Source organism: Girardinichthys multiradiatus, chromosome 2 (genome assembly GCF_021462225.1).
Source record: "Girardinichthys multiradiatus isolate DD_20200921_A chromosome 2, DD_fGirMul_XY1, whole genome shotgun sequence".
Lineage (NCBI taxonomy): Eukaryota > Metazoa > Chordata > Actinopteri > Cyprinodontiformes > Goodeidae > Girardinichthys > Girardinichthys multiradiatus.
Window position 1 is genome coordinate 11,316,071 of NC_061795.1, and position 18,238 is coordinate 11,334,308.

Here is an 18,238-nt window from a genome sequence, read left to right on the forward strand (position 1 = left end):
CTGTGTTTAAAATCACCCTTCAAGTAAAGTTTGTCTTAACTTTAAAAAGACACAAACACAGAACACAAAACTGAGGACGTGTGCTGCAGATACCTTGCTAGCACCAAGATAGCTGAGTTCAACACAAACAAAACAAAACTTCATAAAATGAAAAACGTTCAGATCATTTCATCGTAAATCTCTCTGCTCAAACCCTAACCTCATGAACCGTGCTGAGGAAGAGTTGTCCGGGCGACGACAAAGTTTGACGAAACATCCACTTTGAACAAAGGTTAGCTTCAGCTAACCTCCGAAGCTGTTGAGGGGGGGTTTATACGGCCAATGGCATCATGGGAAGCCCGCTGTTACCCCCTTTTCTCAGTTGCTGGAAGTCGGTTAAATGCAATTTATTTTGAAAGTTCCAGAAACGTTTGTACCACATCTTTCATGTTGTGTCCATGGCTGTGGGTCCCAACAGTATGTAACTGAAAAAAAGGTGCTGGACAGCAACTTGGGGTATATGACGGAGTGGAGAGCAGCCCCAGTCAGACAGCACACAGACGTTTTCAGGTACCCGTGTTAGTGTGGTGTCTCCCTCTCTGAATTCAGATTGGTTTTAATAAACTTGTGGAAACGTACAACTGATCTCTGACTGAGGATTGTCCTTTGGGGTGCCAAATAAAAAGAGTCGATGAGAAGTGAGGAGTAATGTAAGAGTTAACGGACGGCCAGTGAAGTTTTCTTACCTCAACACCTTCTAGGGAGAGAAGTAGCGGTGAGATAGTTGACCAGAAGCACAGAGGAATTGTGAGAGTGAATAGCTGCTTACGGTGAGAATGGAGTTTTTGGTCCAGGAGGGTGTCAGGTCGAGGAGGCGGCTTGTTTTGCTTATCGGTGGTGGTTTGGTTCGTTGGAGGGCGGACAGGGTTTTCAGCTTGGGTTCGGAAGCTCAGAGTGTGACTCAGATCCGGAGACGTGGAATCCGGGGAGGTTTTAACCTGAACTTGACTGTGAAAGAAGACGGTCCAGGAACAGCATTCAGGTAACCGAGGCACCTTAAAAAAACAGAATACAAGTTAGAGATCTCTTCACAAGAAGTCAGGGAACAGCAAGGCACAGAGGACTGGAGGTACCACTAAGATGGACACTCAGCTGTCGACTGATCTGCAGCCTCCTCCTTTTAAGCTTCCAGATGAGTCTGATTGCACACCAAGTGTGAGATAGCGAAGCTGCACAGTCCACCCTCCAAATGAACCTGCTAGGAAACAGAGCAGAAAAACAAGACTGCACAGCCTGCAACCTGACAATAATAAGATATCTACAAGATAAACTAAATATTTAAACTTATTACAAAGTTCATTACAAAGATTGTAATTTATTTTACATCTGTAAAATTGCCATGTCTTAACTACAGTTTTTGCCAAACTTATTGTTTTTTAATAAAAACATATGAAACTCTTTTATAAGATATAGTTTTTTCCCTGAATTTAGTTTTAAAACTAATGAAACTGGAAAAAAAAAATACTTGGGTACCAAAACAGACAGAAAAAAAGAATAAAATATGTTTTATAAGCTTCTACTTTAGAAGTAACTCAGTGAGAAACCCACAAACATCTCAACTAATTACAAGTGTTTTAAATGAGACCTGTGTTTGATCTGATTTCTGAATTAAATAAAGTATTGAATCTCCTAATCTTTCAATGTTTATAACACAGTATAAATCTATAGAAAATGCTAAGTGTAGCGTTATTCAGTTCTGATTTGACTTGATTCTATGAGTGACAGAGTGTAAAGCAGAGTCAATGTAACTTGCCAAATAAATAAATAAAAGTAAACTAGGTAATTAATATCAAACAGGGGTATTGGAAGCAAACCTTTGCATGACTTATACAGGTCCTTCTCAAAAAATTAGCATATTGTGATAAAGTTCATTATTTTCCATAATGTCATGATGAAAATTTAACATTCATATATTTTAGATTCATTGCACACTAACTGAAATATTTCAGGTCTTTCATTGTCTTAATACGGATGATTTTGGCATACAGCTCATGAAAACCCAAAATTCCTATCTCACAAAATTAGCATATCATTAAAAGGGTCTCTAAACGAGCTATGAACCTAATCATCTGAATCAACGAGTTAACTCTAAACACCTGCAAAAGATTCCTGAGGCCTTTAAAACTCCCAGCCTGGTTCATCACTCAAAACCCCAATCATGGGTAAGACTGCCGACCTGACTGCTGTCCAGAAGGCCATTATTGACACCCTCAAGCAAGAGGGTAAGACACAGAAAGAAATTTCTGAACGAATAGGCTGTTCCCAGAGTGCTGTATCAAGGCACCTCAGTGGGAAGTCTGTGGGAAGGAAAAAGTGTGGCAGAAAACGCTGCACAATGAGAAGAGGTGACCGGACCCTGAGGAAGATTGTGGAGAAGGGCCGATTCCAGACCTTGGGGGACCTGCGGAAGCAGTGGACTGAGTCTGGAGTAGAAACATCCAGAGCCACCGTGCACAGGCGTGTGCAGGAAATGGGCTACAGGTGCCGCATTCCCCAGTCCTGGGCTACAGAGAAGCAGCACTGGACTGTTGCTCAGTGGTCCAAAGTACTTTTTTCGGATGAAAGCAAATTCTGCATGTCATTCGGAAATCAAGGTGCCAGAGTCTGGAGGAAGACTGGGGAGAAGGAAATGCCAAAATGCCAGAAGTCCAGTGTCAAGTACCCACAGTCAGTGATGGTCTGGGGTGCCGTGTCAGCTGCTGGTGTTGGTCCACTGTGTTTTATCAAGGGCAGGGTCAATGCAGCTAGCTATCAGGAGATTTTGGAGCACTTCATGCTTCCATCTGCTGAAAAGCTTTATGGAGATGAAGATTTCATTTTTCAGCACGACCTGGCACCTGCTCACAGTGCCAAAACCACTGGTAAATGGTTTACTGACCATGGTATCACTGTGCTCAATTGGCCTGCCAACTCTCCTGACCTGAACCCCATAGAGAATCTGTGGGATATTGTGAAGAGAACGTTGAGAGACTCAAGACCCAACACTCTGGATGAGCTAAAGGCCGCTATCGAAGCATCCTGGGCCTCCATAAGACCTCAGCAGTGCCACAGGCTGATTGCCTCCATGCCACGCCGCATTGAAGCAGTCATTTATGCAAAAGGATTCCCGACCAAGTATTGAGTGCATAACTGTACATAATTATTTGAAGGTTGACGTTCTTTTGTATTAAAAACACTTTTCTTTTATTGGTCGGATGAAATATGCTAATTTTGTGAGATAGGAATTTTGGGTTTTCATGAGCTTTATGCCAAAATCATCCATATTAAGACAATAAAAGACCTGAAATATTTCAGTTAGTGTGCAATGAATCTAAAATATGTGAATGTTAAATTTTCATCATTACATTATAGAAAATAATGAACTTTATCACAATATGCTAATTTTTTGAGAAGGACCTGTACAACATAAATATAAAACCAAACCAACCAAAGGTATTTTTCTTTTTTTACTCAAAAGCCGCCTAAGAACACCATGTCTTGGCACCAGGTGAAAAAGCAGTGAATTCAACAGCATTCCTGTTGAGACATCAGGACAAAGGGAAATAAATATCAATATGGAACACTGTTGCTTGATTATTTCTCAAAAAATTGAAATTTGCCGTTGAGATTTTATTCTGTCCCAACACTAACAATTAATAGGTCATTTATGCTGACATCTGTCCCTGTTTCTTAATCAGAGAGGGACACAATTCTAATCAAGAAGTCTTCATTATTAAATAGTAAAATTACACAGATTTTCATCCTTTCACAGTGAACACATAATAAACATAACTTTATTGTTGTTGTTGACATTATTATTTTACACTCCATGATTTAATATGTGCCTGGGTCACTGAAAGCAGATGAATGTGTTTGGATCACATAGTTGATTAACTTAAAACACTGGTGGGGTTCTAAAGACCCCTTCCTAATAAAACAGGAGAATTTGCGGTTATATAAAAACAGCGGGAGATAGTTTCAGAACTAAATGCTCCACAAAAGCAGCTTCACAACAGCTGAGACAAATAAGAAAGTATACACCCTAGAGATGAAAGCATACATAACCATATAGCCTACAAAACCCAAAATTTTGTTTGTGATCATTGACAAGAATATACTTTATTGGCCAATAGGTCCCTCGGAGATGGACGGAATTTAACAAATGAACTCCGAATCATATTACGAGGGAAAAATCTAAGACATACGTATTTTCTCGCAAAATTGAATCTCAGGTCTCCGAGGGCGACAAGGAAAAATCTCACGATAGCAATGTGAGACAGGCCTACTATTGAATTATCTGACGCGTTGTGTTCGTGACCTCCTGTGTGCAGGAGCAGGAGGGGCTGCTGACGGCAGCAGGCGATAGAAGGGTCGGGCTGCGGTGGCAATAAAAGGTGGCCTGAATTCTCAGTTCATCCCAAGCAGAGATCAGAGGCTCAGCAGCAACATCAGCAGCGCCACCAGCGGGAAAGATCGATCAAAGGTAGGCGCTCTGTCTACTAACACTGTTTCTGATAAAAACAGGACTCATCGCGTACGTTTTATTCAGCCTTTACTCTGTTTCTGTCTCAGATGCAGAGGTGCTTCGGCGTTTTTTGCGTGTCGCTCATCTTATGCGCAACGCTCTCTGAGACCATCGGGCTGGTTATTGCGGTAAGTTGATGCACAACCAACGCAACTTCGTCAATGGGTCAGATGATGCTGAAGTTTCACGAAACCAGCTTCGTTTAGTTTTAGATAAAAGATTCCAATGAGTCTAGCTCGAAATATATGATTACACACTGACACAGTTTGATATTTGTGAAAACACAACTATCTGTTTAAACAAAAATTTATGATTTCGGTTTGTGGGCTTTTTATTACTTTGATCAGAAGCTGGAAGTTAATTAATCCGCTCAGTTACTCTTGCATTCATTTCGCACTGAATAAGACATCATACAATATTTATAAATACAAGCTCAGGGTGTTGTCTGAATTTTTAGTAATTAACTAAATTAAATAACCTTCTATGACATTTTATGACATCCAGACCCATAGCGGGTCGCGCCTGTAGTTATTAGTGGAGCGTTAGGGGATAAAAATAATTCAAAGTAGCCTATACATTTTTATTTTTAAAAGAGACATAAATAAATTTAGAAATGTATTTGAGTATTTAAAACCCAAAAGTGAGTCACAAATATTATTTGTATTAGCTGTGAAATAAAGTGAAGTTGACAAATTGAGTGATTTAATAATTTACACATTTTTAACAAGTACCGATTTTAAACTGAGATTTTATATTTCTCGACTGTTTTTAGAACTCATTTACATGTTTGACAACCAACCAGGACCAGTGAACAACCAATCCTAGCTTAGCTTTTAACAATCTGGTTAACACAGTGAAAAACTGATTTAAATCTTAGTTATTACCTTTTTAATAAGGCTAAATTTTGACCAAAATTTTATTCAATTCAATTCACTTTATTTATAAGGCGCCAATTCACAACACGTCGTCTCAAGGCACTTCACAAAAGTCAGGTACAGACATTCCAATTAATCCTAATCATTGAACAGTGCACTCAGAGTCAGTTATTTATTCAAATTGGATAAAAAGTTTTTCTGTCTAAGGAAACCCAGCAGATTGCATCCAGTCAGTGACTTGAAGTATTCACTCCTCCCAAATGAGCATGTAGAGACAGTGGACAGTCACTGGCTTTGACTTTGCAGCAATTCCTCATACTGAGCATGCATGTAGCGACAGTGGAGCGGAAAAACTCCCTTTTAACAGGAAGAAACCTCCAGCAGAACCAGGCTCAGTGAGAGCGGTCATCTGCCACGACCGACTGGGGGTGTGAGAGAACAGAGCAGAGACATAAAAAGGACACAGAAGCACTGATCCAGGAGTACTTTCTATGGGAAGGTAAAGTAAATGTTAATGGATGTAGCTCCTTTAGTCATTTCACCTAGAAAGAAAGAATAGATAAAGTGAGCCAGTTTTCAAGGTTAGAGTCTGAAAGAGAGCACATATAATTAGTTACAGTAAAGCTCAGTCAATTGCTATATCTAGGAGAGAGAAAGGGTTAAACTCTAAAAGACAGGGCCATGTGGACATCTTATTGGCCATATGTGTCAACTAAGATTTTTGTTTAAATAGGTTGCAAAAGACTCTATCTGGGCAAAAACAGATGAGCAGAAATTTAATTTGTGTTGGTTTTCTTTTCATGTTTAAAATAATTAAAATATAAAGTAACCACAAAAAGAAAAAAGAAAAAGGCCAATGTTTTATATTCTGTAACCATCATGTAAGGTGACTGGTTAAATGTATGTGCTGCTTATTGCGCCTAAGAAGTGTTGACATTTTTTAACTATATATATATATATATATGTGTGTGTACTGTGTATTTATTATACATATATGTGTATATATGCATAAACACATAAAATAAACATATATGTAAAATTGTCATGAGTCTGGGTGAAGAGACATATTTAAAAATAATAAATTGTTGATCTTTCTTTTAATCACATTGTCAAACCAATTTAAAAAACACTACCGTATATGCGCAGTGACATCACAGTTTCCATAAGTTAAAAATGTTGGAAAATTTAATTTTATGTTTTAATTATCAAATCAAATTTAAATTCATCCTTATTTTAACACAAAAAAGAAAAATAGCTTGTATTTCAATTTAATATTTTATACCTTTTTATTATTGATTTATTGTAAGAAAATATGTGTTTAATAATAATAATAGAAGAAAAAGAAGAACAAGAAGAATGGTAAGGAAAATGGAACCTAACACATTATTCCAGTACACCCCCATTTGGGGAAATCATAAATTTAGCACAGGAAGAGTGGATTCTGTGTTTAAGAAATAACCATCCAAATGTTTTAAAAAGATTCAAGACTTGTAACCAACCAAATCAAATGTTATTACGACATTTGAAGAACTCAAAAAATGACTCAAGTAAAAGAGTAATATCAGAACTTTACAATTTATTAACATTAAATTCATCAGGAAATTCTGATACAGTACAGATAACGTAGAGTGAGGAACTGGGTGTGGAAATTCTCCCAGAGAGGTGGGTCAGAGAAGACTTAGATGGCTACAGTATAAATGGACTGTGAGAACATACATCACACAAAGATAAACTGAATACATTTTATTTTAATATTCCAGATCTGTGCACAAAATGTATGAAGGAGAATGCAACAAAATTAAGGCTTTCTGGAAGGAAGTCAGAAAAGTAATTGTACAAATTATTTAAAAAAATATTTAAATGGATCCTGTCCTATTTATCTTTAGGACTATATCCCGGAGGTCACAAATACAGCCAGAAAGATTGAATTTTGATAGATATGTGCCTTCTACACGCTGTAGAAACAATCACACTCAATAGGAAAAATACAAATAGTCCAAATGTTAAATTTTGGACTAAACAAATGTTAGCAACTTTTCCTTTGGAAAGAATAACATATTTACATAAAGGGAAGCAAGAGTAGTTTCAAGAGGTTTGGACTCAATTTTAGTTGTTTGTGAAAGATACAAATCTTGTAGGTGAAGAAAATGAAGTATGAGATCAGTGTGTTCTGTTAAAAAATGGAACCTACACAAACTTGGTCTAATGAACTATAAATTGTATGCATATGCATGTAAGGCAAACTTTATTGTGCTGGGAGCACAGCAGGGCATGAGTGGTTCCTATGTAAATTCACAATAATATAAAAAACATGTTCTTCTGCTGGGTAAATATACATCTCTCTCTCTCTCTCTATATGTATATATATAAATATATATATATATACATATACATATCCCTTATCGTTTAGGAGGTATTACAGCTATTATTATCCATGTTGCTGTTTGTTCTAGGGGGGCAACATATTCCATTCTTTCTGATATCTGGGGTCTAGAGTTCAGATTAGTGTCATGTAGTAATATCTTTTAAGAGACTAATAAAATGAAGAAAGAAGTATGAAATAGTATGTCCTGCTGTGTCTTTACAACCTGCAGGCAAAAGAAAGGCGTGGCTGGACTCTGAACAGTGCTGGCTACTTGTTAGGTCCTCGTAAGTATAAGTGCACACACTCAGTGAGACACACACACCGTCACACATCTGCTGTTCTTTGTTCTCCCTGAAAATATTGCCCATTTAACATGGTGCACAAAAGAGCTGATGGAGCTCATTGTTGTGTTGATATGCTTCTTTGCCCATATCCACTGTCTCCTCTGTGTATCAGCTAATATAGTGTAATTTGAAGATGACTTCATCAGCTTCAGAGGACACGTGAAGTGAACAATGGGTGTCTAGATGTGTGTGTGTTCTTAGAAAGGTCCAGTTAGTTGAGGACACAAAGCCTGGACCCTGAGCAGAGCGTGTGTGTGCGTGCGTGTGTGTGTGTGTGTGTGTGTTCCTGTCTTGGCATCACAGTGAGAACCATTTTCCCGATTTCACCATCAAATTGAGGACCGTTTGTACCAAAGTGAGGACATTTTGCTGGTCCTCACGACCTATTTTGCTAACGGTTAGGTTTAGGACTAAGGTGTGAATTGAGTTTAGGTTAAGGTTAGGGTTAGGCATGCACTGGTAATAGTTAGGTTTAGGGTTATTGTCAGGGTTAGGGCATAGAAAGGGTTGAAAATGACTGAAAATCAATGGAAGTCAATGGGAGTCAACAGATGGTCCTCAATACATATAGCAAAACAAGAGTGAGTGTGTGTGTGTGTGTGTGTGGAGCCCAGGTAAAGGTTGCTCCTGCCTCATCCTGTGTTTCAGGTCGTATTGATCACCTAATTCAGATAAAGGATTCTCCCAGTGCCAGAGGCAGAGACGAGCTGGTCACACAATGTAAGATAGAAACATACGGCTGCTGCAGGGCCTTGGGGTCAGACCAGGAATTGCTCTTAGTTAACATTTGTTCTTTTAAACTGCTTCTGTTTTCCATCAGAGGACACATCCTCCTGCTATTCTCTCTGCTTCTCCATCTTAATCTTGCATTTTTGTCTGCACTTTAAACAAAGGAAATCCAGTTCATCGTAAATTAAAAAAAAGAAAGTAAATCTCAAAAATAGTCTTACTGCATATTTTTCCTGCATATTGCTTGTAGGTTGTTGCAACAAGTGTAATACAATCTGAATACAATTCTAGCAACGATTAACTAATTACTATTTACATTGAATGGAGAGGACACAGCAATTAAAATTTTAATGGCAGTCATTATTTTACATACCAGTCACACTTCAGATCATTTGTCCAAAGGTGGTGTTTATTTCATGCAATACAGTAAAATGAGGACCCAGATCATTGTAATGTTGGGAACTCCAGAAAAATACAGAAGAAAATGGAAATTAAAGTATCTTGAAAAAAAAGATGTGGATTAAAAAAATACACATCATGTTTAAATGCTTTACAAACTGGAAGGATATAAGTGCAATGTCACCATTAACAGGGAAAAAAAGAAATTATAATAATAATAATTAATAAGTCATTATCTGACTCCAATACGCCAGATAATTATCTATCTGAAGCAACACAAAAAACCATGATACCACTTTCTTCTGACTGTCCTCTATATTTAGGCCAAAGTAAAAATTCTGGAAATATTTTACACTCTGACATAAAATCTCTGTACTCATAAATATATAACATACATTATGTTTGCACTTTACATCTGCTCATATGTATGACAGTGTTGTTTTTTTGTGATTGTCATTTTGAGATGCTGATTAACAGCAATTTGCCTGACAAGGCCTAATTTTTCACTTTGTTGCTCCTCGCATATTTTCAATAACCAAATAAGCAACAAATAAGTTATTTTAGTATTCTTTAAAAAAAACTAAATACATACCTCCACTGATAAAGCCAATTTGAACACAAATCAAAGCATCAAGAAAGAATGGCCCGATTTGGATGTAACCTGGCACACATGCTGACCAGATTTAGGCTTGCTGCATTGTCAAAAGTATTCATCCATCTGACTTTACACACATATGAACTGGAGTGACATTGTTATGATGCTGGCCTAACCTTTGCAGTTATAACATCTTTAACTTTCCCAGGATGGTTTCCACAAGGTTTAGAAGAGTGTCTATGGTAGTTTTTGTGAGGTCAGACACTGTTTTTGGGCTGATCTGGATCGGAGCCTCCACTAACATGTATCCCAAGGTTGGTTGAAGTCCGGATTCAGAACAGGGCAGTCAAGTTCTTTTACACCAAACATACTCATCCATGTATGTTTAATGTTGGGCCAGGAAGGTGATCCCCACATTTTTCTCACACAGGTGGGGTTATGTGATTCTCTCGGTATGCTGAAGCATTAGGAGTTGCTTTCATCGGAAATAAGGGGCTGAGACCATGTCCTGCAAAACAGTCCAACACCATAATCTCATTACACCAAATGTTATACTTGACTCAATTTGGTCAATATAATTGCTATTTTCCTGGCAACTGCCAAAACCAAATTCGTCGATGGGATTGCTGGACAGAGGTATGATTTTTCACTGCAGAGAACATATCTCCACTACTCTAGTGTCCAGATATGCTTTACACCACTGCATCACCTTATAAGGCTTGAAAGCAGCTGCCCAGCCATGGACACCCATTCCATTGAAGCTCTCAATGTGCTGCATTTTAGTTAAATAATTTCTCTAATTAATAATATATTTTCTTGAACTATTGAGAAACACGGACAGTTAGCTAAACTGGAATTATTAAGAAGTAATGTGCTCATAAGGCTCATAGTTTTCTAAGTGTTATTCTCTGGTAGATATATATATAATTTGCTGAAGACAAGTAGCATCATTAACTAAACTCTAACACATGAAAATAAATCCAAACAGTTTATAGGAAAAGGTATGATAATCTGTTTTCTTTTACCTAAAGAAACATGTTTCCAAAGTTAGTCAGGTTTAATGATCACTGCTACAGCCATGAAAATCGCTTTGCTTTTCTGGTTTTATTTTTTCATTGTTACAGGACATTTGGTGTGTGTGTTTGTGTTATTGTTCTTTTGGTTTTACAGCTTCATTGCAATTCCATGAGCCAAGCCCTGCAGGTGGTCTGTACAACTTCTGAACCTGAAGAAAGCATTAACAAACCAGATGCAATGCTGAGTTATCCAACTGTGAATATTGTCCTTGAACTCTCCTTTAGAAAGCATGTATGTATGCGTGTCTGCATGATGCCTCTGAAACTGTGGGGTGTTTAGAAAATACTGTTTACATTTAAGATGGTTAAACTGTTTTAACTGTCAAGAAACATTTTTAGCTTTAGAAACAAACCTTTCTTTACAGCAGTAATAAGGAAAATCTGAGCTAGCTTGGGCATCATTCTTCTATTAGGTTGTAGGAAATGGATGAATCTCAACTAATCAGAGTTAACACTACATTCAGTGGGTTAAAATACTCATTTGACCACTTCACTGCCTGAATGATTATCTTTGACTCTGGTCACTCCTCATTGTCCAGATGGAATTGATGGACACAGGACACTAGGAGACAAGGTGGGACTGGCTGGCAAGAGAGACATGGGTCAGGAGGAAGACATCAGAGCAGGTCTGTCCATCTCTTACACACAGATTTTGCACTATGTGCTGGTGGAAATGAGTTTACAGTTGTGGTCTTCTTTATTTACTTTCTGATCCAATGTACAGCCAACGTTTTGCGACAATAGCATAAACTTTGATGCTGTCCCTCTGTAGGTCCTCTGCAAATACAAGATGAAGACATCATCCACACTGTCATCGATTTCCTGTCGTACCTCAAGCTTAAAGGTATGTTTAATTTAATTCTTGTGAACCTCTCTAATAACCCTGTCACATTGTTTTGTATCTGCCTTTCATTTCAGTGGTGTAGGAAGTGCTACAAGTAAAATAATACTCTGGCATCACCTTACTATACATTTCATATGGTAGCATCCCCAATTCGATCAGTTTATAAGTCATACTTCCACAGATTCTTTTGACCTGTTAAAATATTCTTACAGGACAGCTCTCACACACTATGTATACTGCAGATGTGCATAACTGCTACAGAACAGATGCATTTGTAAATCGAGTATAGCAGCACAGATCCAATAATAACTTAACACTGTACTGTATAGAAGTTTTGCTCACCACAGCATATCAGATTCCTAAAGCTGAAAGTGAAAATTATGGCATGACCTGTTTTCTGATTAATTCAAGCAAACACTTATCAGATCGCTTGGAGGCACTTGCGTTCCAAGACAATCTGTTGATCCTTCAATAACAGAAGTTTGATAACCAGAGAGGGTCATTTGTTACGTGACACATCCAGAAGCAGCAGAAAACTGTGAATTCCACAACCTTGATCCCAGTCAACATGTGCTAATCGGAATGGGAGCACGTCGAAAACCCTTTTTATTCCTTATATTTAGATCTACACCAGACATTATTTGCAGTATTCCAACATACATGACAAGAAAATGTTCTACTGTAGATTAAATAATGAAATACAAAATATCCTGCAAGATTAATAGGTGTACTCTTCAGGAAGTGAAAATGCTTTTTCTGAATGGCATTGTTTTGTTGTTGTTGTGTGTTTACAGAGATGGGAGCCTTAGACAGTCTGCCATCTCCTGCCACATCGGATGAACTGGCCAGTCCCTGACATCTCTCCTCCACCTGTGTCCTCCTACAATCTTTCAAATGTTTGGCCACTTAGTGCCCTAAATGTCCAATTACCTTGGCTCCACGGGCAAACATATTATCTTCAATTATAAATCTTGGATGTTTCTGTTCCTGTGTAAATAAAACTTTTATCTACTGAAGGTTATTCAGTGTTTGCTGGCTGTAGATGGGTACAAGTATTGATAGTACTGATGGACTAAGCATTGCAAGGTCCTGTTTACACGGCAACGATCCATTGAAAACGTTTTTTTTTACCCTTTCTGTCAACACATCTAAACGTTTTAATTACATTTCCAACATTTACACATCTTTAGATTTTTAAGTACAAGTACACAAATTGTATTATGTGAGTCTCATCTGAAACCTCTTACATTCACAGTTTTCCTCCGATTGCAAATGGTACAAAAGAATTCACACATCTGTATTAACATCTTCCCACAAACAATTTATCATGTTTTTTCCTTAACACAAACACAAATCAGTGAATACAACTGCATGAATCTGCTGCTATGAGTCATAAATGCTGCTTTACAAGTCACACATTCCTTTTGGCACACTTTTACTTTTGCCAAAATTGTACCCTAGACAGTGGAGCAACACAATCTGTGACTTCAAGGTAAATGGTAAATGGACTGAACTTATATAGCGCCTTTCCAGTCATGCAGACCACTCAAAGCGCTTTACACTAGAGCCACATTCACCCAATCGCGCTCACACATTCATACACCAGTGTTTCATACACCAATACGCAGCTCGGTAGGCAACTTGAGGTTAAGTGCCTTGCCCAGGGGCACATCAACATATGGCAGGAGGAAGCTGGAATCCAACCCACAACCTTCTGATTGCAAGACAACTTCTCTTCCTCAGTCGCCTCAAGGTAATTTGAAAGGTAATTTGTACAACCGTACAGGACAGGGCATTGACTAATTCAGACTTATTAAGTATGCACCAACCTTAAATACAAATACAGCCATGTTGAGCACTCTGGGGATTCAGTTCAATTCAGTCCAGTTTTTATTTATATAGCACCAATTAACAGCATATGCTGTCTCAAGGCACTTTACAAAATCAATTCAAACAAATCATACAGATTTCCAGTTGGGTACATACATTCTAATTAATTCTAACTATCAACAGTGCAGTTGGATTCAGTTTATTATTTAAATTGGTTAAAGGTTTTTCTATCTAAGGAAACCCAGCAGATTGCATCGAGTCAGTGAGTTGCAGCATTCCTGGATGAGCATGTAGCAACAGTGGACAGTCACTGGCGTTGAATTGGCAGCAATCCCTCATACTTAGCATGCATGTAGCGACAGTGGAGAGGAAAACTCTCTTTTAACAGGAAGAAACCTCCAGCAGAACCAGGCTCAGTGTGAGTGGCCATCCGGCACGACCGACTGGGGTTTTTAAAGAACAGAGCAGAGACACAAAAAGAACACAGAAGCATTAATCAAGAGTTGTGTTGGGAGTCTGCCTACTCCACACTTAAAATTGTTAGAGGAAGCGCTGTTTTTCCAAACCAATTTCTCAAAAATGATTTGAATTCACATAGAGATGGGTGTTGGGGACATAGAGAGGTGAAGCTGATTTTTTTATTTTTGATGCAAACTGCTGCTACTGTTGACGTTTACGATGCTAAAGCGCTAACATTGAGGTCACGACCCCCGCTGTCCTCCAGATGAGTGTTGGCCTATTTTAAGATGAATACATATTAGTAACATTTTTAATGGAGGTAGTGGTTAAAATAACACTGCCACATATAAAATAATGTTTATTGGGAAAAAGTAAACAGCATTGAACATAGTGCTGAACATGTGTTTTCACCAGCTGCCCTTACTATCGCTGGGCTTCAGATTGTTTTGTGTGTTGCTCTGCTTCAACTGAAAAATAAAATGCCCAATGAAATCTTGGCAGTTTAGACGAATTTTTTTTTATTGATCTTTACTCAGGCGTGTGATGGGTGATAACTGTAATTTTGTTTTTTACCAACTCCAGTTGGCACAGGTGGTTAGAGGAACCATGTGAACTGGCTAGGTTTCTGTCAGGTTGCTGCACTTTTAACTAGATGGATGTTTTTCTGCCCAGTGAACACGTCAGACATGTGGAAATTCTCATATAGGTGTTGTGAGAAAGCCTCACACCTGTTGGAGAAAGTTTAATACTGTCTGAACTAGTCAGGACACGCCCAGCCACAATGACAAGCAGCAGACTAGAGAGCAAGCAGATTGTGTGAAGCTGCATAGACTTTTGGCGTGTTTCCCAAATTATGTGTGCGTTCTTGAGGAAATGTGTTTTCCACTTCTTAGGTATGGATAATTTGATCATTATTCCAGTTTGTGTTGTTATATGGAAATATATGTGAGTTTAAGTTAGCCAAGTGGCCTGTGATTCAGTAGTGGTTTGCTCTGCATTTACTTTGCTATTACTGCCTCTAAATTTGAATGTTTGTGATGGCTTAGTTGTATTTTGGTTGAAATGCCAACATTGCAACTCAGTTTACTGTTATTGTGACCATGTGTGGTTAACATGAGAGGTGTTGAATTATTTACTGTGGTTCATGTTCGATGCAATGCTGTTAAACATGTTAGATTCAACAGATGTTAATGTTGAAAATTATACTGCTCGAAAAAAATAAAGGGAACACTCAAATAACACATCCTAGATCTGAATGAATGAAATATTCTCATTGAATACTTTGTTCTGTACAAATTTGAATATGCTGACAGCAAAATCACACAAAAATCATCAATGGAAATCAAATTTATTACCCAATCTAGGCCTGGATTTGGAGTCACACACAAAATTAAAGTGGAAAACACACTACAGGCTGATCCAACTTTGATGTAATGTCCTTAAAACAAGTCAAAATTAGGCTCAGTATTGTGTGTGGCCTCCACGTGCCTGTATGACCTCCCTACAACGCCTGGGCATGCTCCTCATGAGACGGCGGATGGTCTCCTGAGGGATCTCCTCCCAGACCTGGACTAAAGCATCCGCCAACTCCTGGAAAGTCTGTGATGCAACGTGACGTTGGTGGATGGAGCGAGACATGATGTCCCAGATGTGCTCAATCGGATTCAGGTCTGGGGAATGGTCCGGCCAGTCCATAGCTTCAATGTCTTCATCTTGCAGGAACTGATGACACACTCCAGCCACATGAGGTCTAGCATTGTCCTGCATTAGGAGGAACCCAGGGCCAACCGCACCAGCATATGGTCTCACAAGGGGTCCTCCTTGCACAAAGGCGAAAGTAGCGGTGCTGCTGCTGGGTTGTTGCCCTCCTACGGCCTCCTCCACGTCTCCTGGTGTACTGGCCTGTCTCCTGGTAGCGCCTTTAGGCTCTGGACATCTTACTAACAGACACAGCAAACCTTCTTGCCACAGCTCGCATTGATGTGCCTTCCTGGATGAGCTGCACTACCTGAGCCACTTGTGTCAGTTGTAGAGTCCGTCTCATGCTACCACGAGTGTGAAAGCACCACCAGCATTCAAAAGTGACCAAAACATCAACCAAAAAGCATAGGTACTGAGAAGTGGTCTGTGGTTCCCACCTGCAGAACCACTCCTTTATTGAGTGTGTCTTGCTAATCGCCAAAGATTTCCCCCTGTTGTCTATTCCATTTGCACAACAGCATGTGAAATTGATTGTCAATCAGTGTTGCTTCCTAAGTGGACAGTTTGATTTCACAGAAGTTTGATTTATTTGAAGTTATATTGTGTTGTTTAAGTGTTCCCTTTCTTTTTTTGAGCAGTGTATATTGTTTCACCACTAATATTGCATCTGTGCTGTTGTACTATGTTAAGGAGTAGTTTGCACATACACAGACCTTTGGGGGAGGCTGTGTGAGAAAGCCTTACAGATCAAGGCCCAACAGCACCACCTCTTGGAGAAAGATTAATACTGTGAACTAGTCAGGACATGCCAATCCACACTGACAAGCAGCAGACTAGAAAGCAAGCAGACTGTGTGAAGCTACATAGACTTTTGCTGTTTCCCAAATTATGTGTGCATTCTTGAGGATATGTGTTTTCCACTTCTTAGTTATGGATAATTTGATCATTTTTCCAGGTTGTATTGTTATATGGAAATATATATGAGTTTGTGTTAGCCAAGTGGCCTGATGGCTTAGTTGTATTTTGGTTGAAATGCCAGCATTGCAACTCAGTTTACTGTTATTGTGACCATGTGTTGTTAACATGAGAAGTGTTGAAATATTTACTGTTTCATATTTGATGCAATGCTGTTAAACATGTTTGATTCAACAGATGTTACTGTTGAAAATTATATTGTTTCACCACTAATATTGCATCTGTGCTGTTGTACTATGTTTAAGGAGCAGTTTACACATAAGATAGGGAAATTACTGGTGAATTTAAGAATCGTATGCTCATATGGCTGCTTATTTTTTAAATATTTATTGATTTGATTTTTGAATAACATGCTGAGCATTTCATAATATATGTTTTATTGCCTTTCTTTCAGACCACACACATGCATATGTTGTACCCTGATGTAAAGTCCAGCAATCTTTATTAAAGAAGAGAAACAGATCTCTCAGTCCCAGTGCCTTGATTCTCTGACCGGAATCATAGTCCATAATCTGCCGCCTCAACCAGAAATCCTGTTTTCTGATACTCGACCCTCAAACAGGTGTCAAAATGTGTAAGTGTTATTATAACAAAACACGTAAGACTTTTGTTCTTTTAATGGTGGGGCCTCTTGTAAATTAACCTAAAATGATTTGCTTATTTCCTGTGTTGCTGTGTATGCTGACTTCCATTACAGGCACCATGATAAACCCACTGAAAAAAAAATATAATGTAAAATTACAAGTCCTCGTCAAGCACAGCCAGCAACATACAAATGAACCTCTGTCACACAGACTGTATATGACAGAAAAAAGTGGACCACCTTCTTTTGAAGTAGCACTGTTAAGTTTTCTCACTAGCCAAGGTTAAAGATCTGTTATCAAAATAATTTCCTGGAAAGTGTGTAGAGTTGCATGACCATTGAAGTAAACCAGTTGGCAAAGTTGTTTAATGACCAGTCTGTTTTTTTTTTAAACACATGCACAAATCTTTCATATTTTAACATGTCCTTGCATGTGGTCAATTCTACACATTTTCTTTTGGGCTGAATAAATGTTTAAGCGACTCTGCAGTGAGTTTATCTTTGGGCCAATGTGGAGGAAATAGTGGGGATTTGTTAGTACTTCTGCCTCAGCTTTGCATCCCTTCCTATTCACTGTGTTATTGGACTTTTAGAAGTCAGTATGTGGATCTATTGCATTTCAGGAAGTCGGGAGCATGTCATCAGGAATAACTGTACGTCTGTTATGTAAAGATCAGATGGTTTACTAAGGTTAGCCCAACTCTTATTCTAAGTCTTTTTCAAAAGTCTGTTTCAGAATCAGTTCAACAATACAACCCCTAACAGTTTTTGTGTGTGGTAGGGTTGATACTGATTACTGTGTGATGAAAACAGAGGTTTGAATTGCCGCTCTCATTTTTCCAGAAAACAGCTCCCAGTATGTGAGTGTTTCTTCATTTTATCAATTAGCTTTGCTTTTTCTAGAATTATGTGTCGTCTTT

At 38.5% G+C, this 18,238-nt stretch overlaps 2 protein-coding genes across 8 annotated transcripts in view; one reads left to right on the forward strand and one right to left on the reverse strand.

The window, feature by feature from the left end:
• Nucleotides 1-826: 826 nt before the first annotated feature.
• The window catches only part of LOC124882907, an 81,985-nt gene continuing 64,573 nt past the window's right edge, over nucleotides 827-18,238 (reverse strand). For 4 of the 6 annotated variants that reach the window (XM_047389660.1, XM_047389625.1, XM_047389574.1 and 1 more), the window contains one exon: nucleotides 9,245-10,358. The gene's annotated coding sequence lies outside the window, so the exon portion shown is untranslated. Of the gene's footprint in view, nucleotides 1,035-1,112; nucleotides 1,238-9,244; nucleotides 10,359-13,994; nucleotides 14,044-18,238 lie in introns of those variants that run through there. The other 2 variants (XM_047389601.1, XM_047389609.1) reach the window with 2 other exon arrangements.
• gal (galanin/GMAP prepropeptide) lies at nucleotides 4,343-12,786 on the forward strand. Of its 2 annotated transcripts, XM_047389700.1 has the most exons (7): nucleotides 4,343-4,501; nucleotides 4,591-4,671; nucleotides 8,013-8,067; nucleotides 8,776-8,847; nucleotides 11,466-11,552; nucleotides 11,699-11,770; nucleotides 12,565-12,786. In XM_047389700.1, the coding sequence occupies exons 2-7, from the start codon at nucleotides 4,591-4,593 to the stop codon at nucleotides 12,624-12,626; spliced, it is 429 nt and encodes a 142-aa protein (XP_047245656.1). In that variant the 5' UTR covers nucleotides 4,343-4,501; the 3' UTR covers nucleotides 12,627-12,786. The 2 variants fall into 2 exon arrangements, with proteins under 2 accessions (XP_047245656.1, XP_047245666.1); XM_047389710.1 differs by lacking the exon at nucleotides 8,776-8,847 and having other exon boundaries at nucleotides 4,345-4,501.

What these genes read in the sequence shown, in the direction of transcription:
- gal (XM_047389700.1), top strand. Translation starts at nt 4,591, where the DNA reads ATGCAGAGGTGCTTCGGCGTTTTTTGCGTGTCGCTCATCTTATGCGCA. An exon ending in CCATCGGGCTGGTTATTGCG is followed by an intron (nt 4,672 to 8,012) that starts GTAAGTTGATGC and finishes TACAACCTGCAG; the next exon opens with GCAAAAGAAAGGCGTGGCTG. An exon ending in TGGCTACTTGTTAGGTCCTC is followed by an intron (nt 8,068 to 8,775) that starts GTAAGTATAAGT and finishes CCTGTGTTTCAG; the next exon opens with GTCGTATTGATCACCTAATT.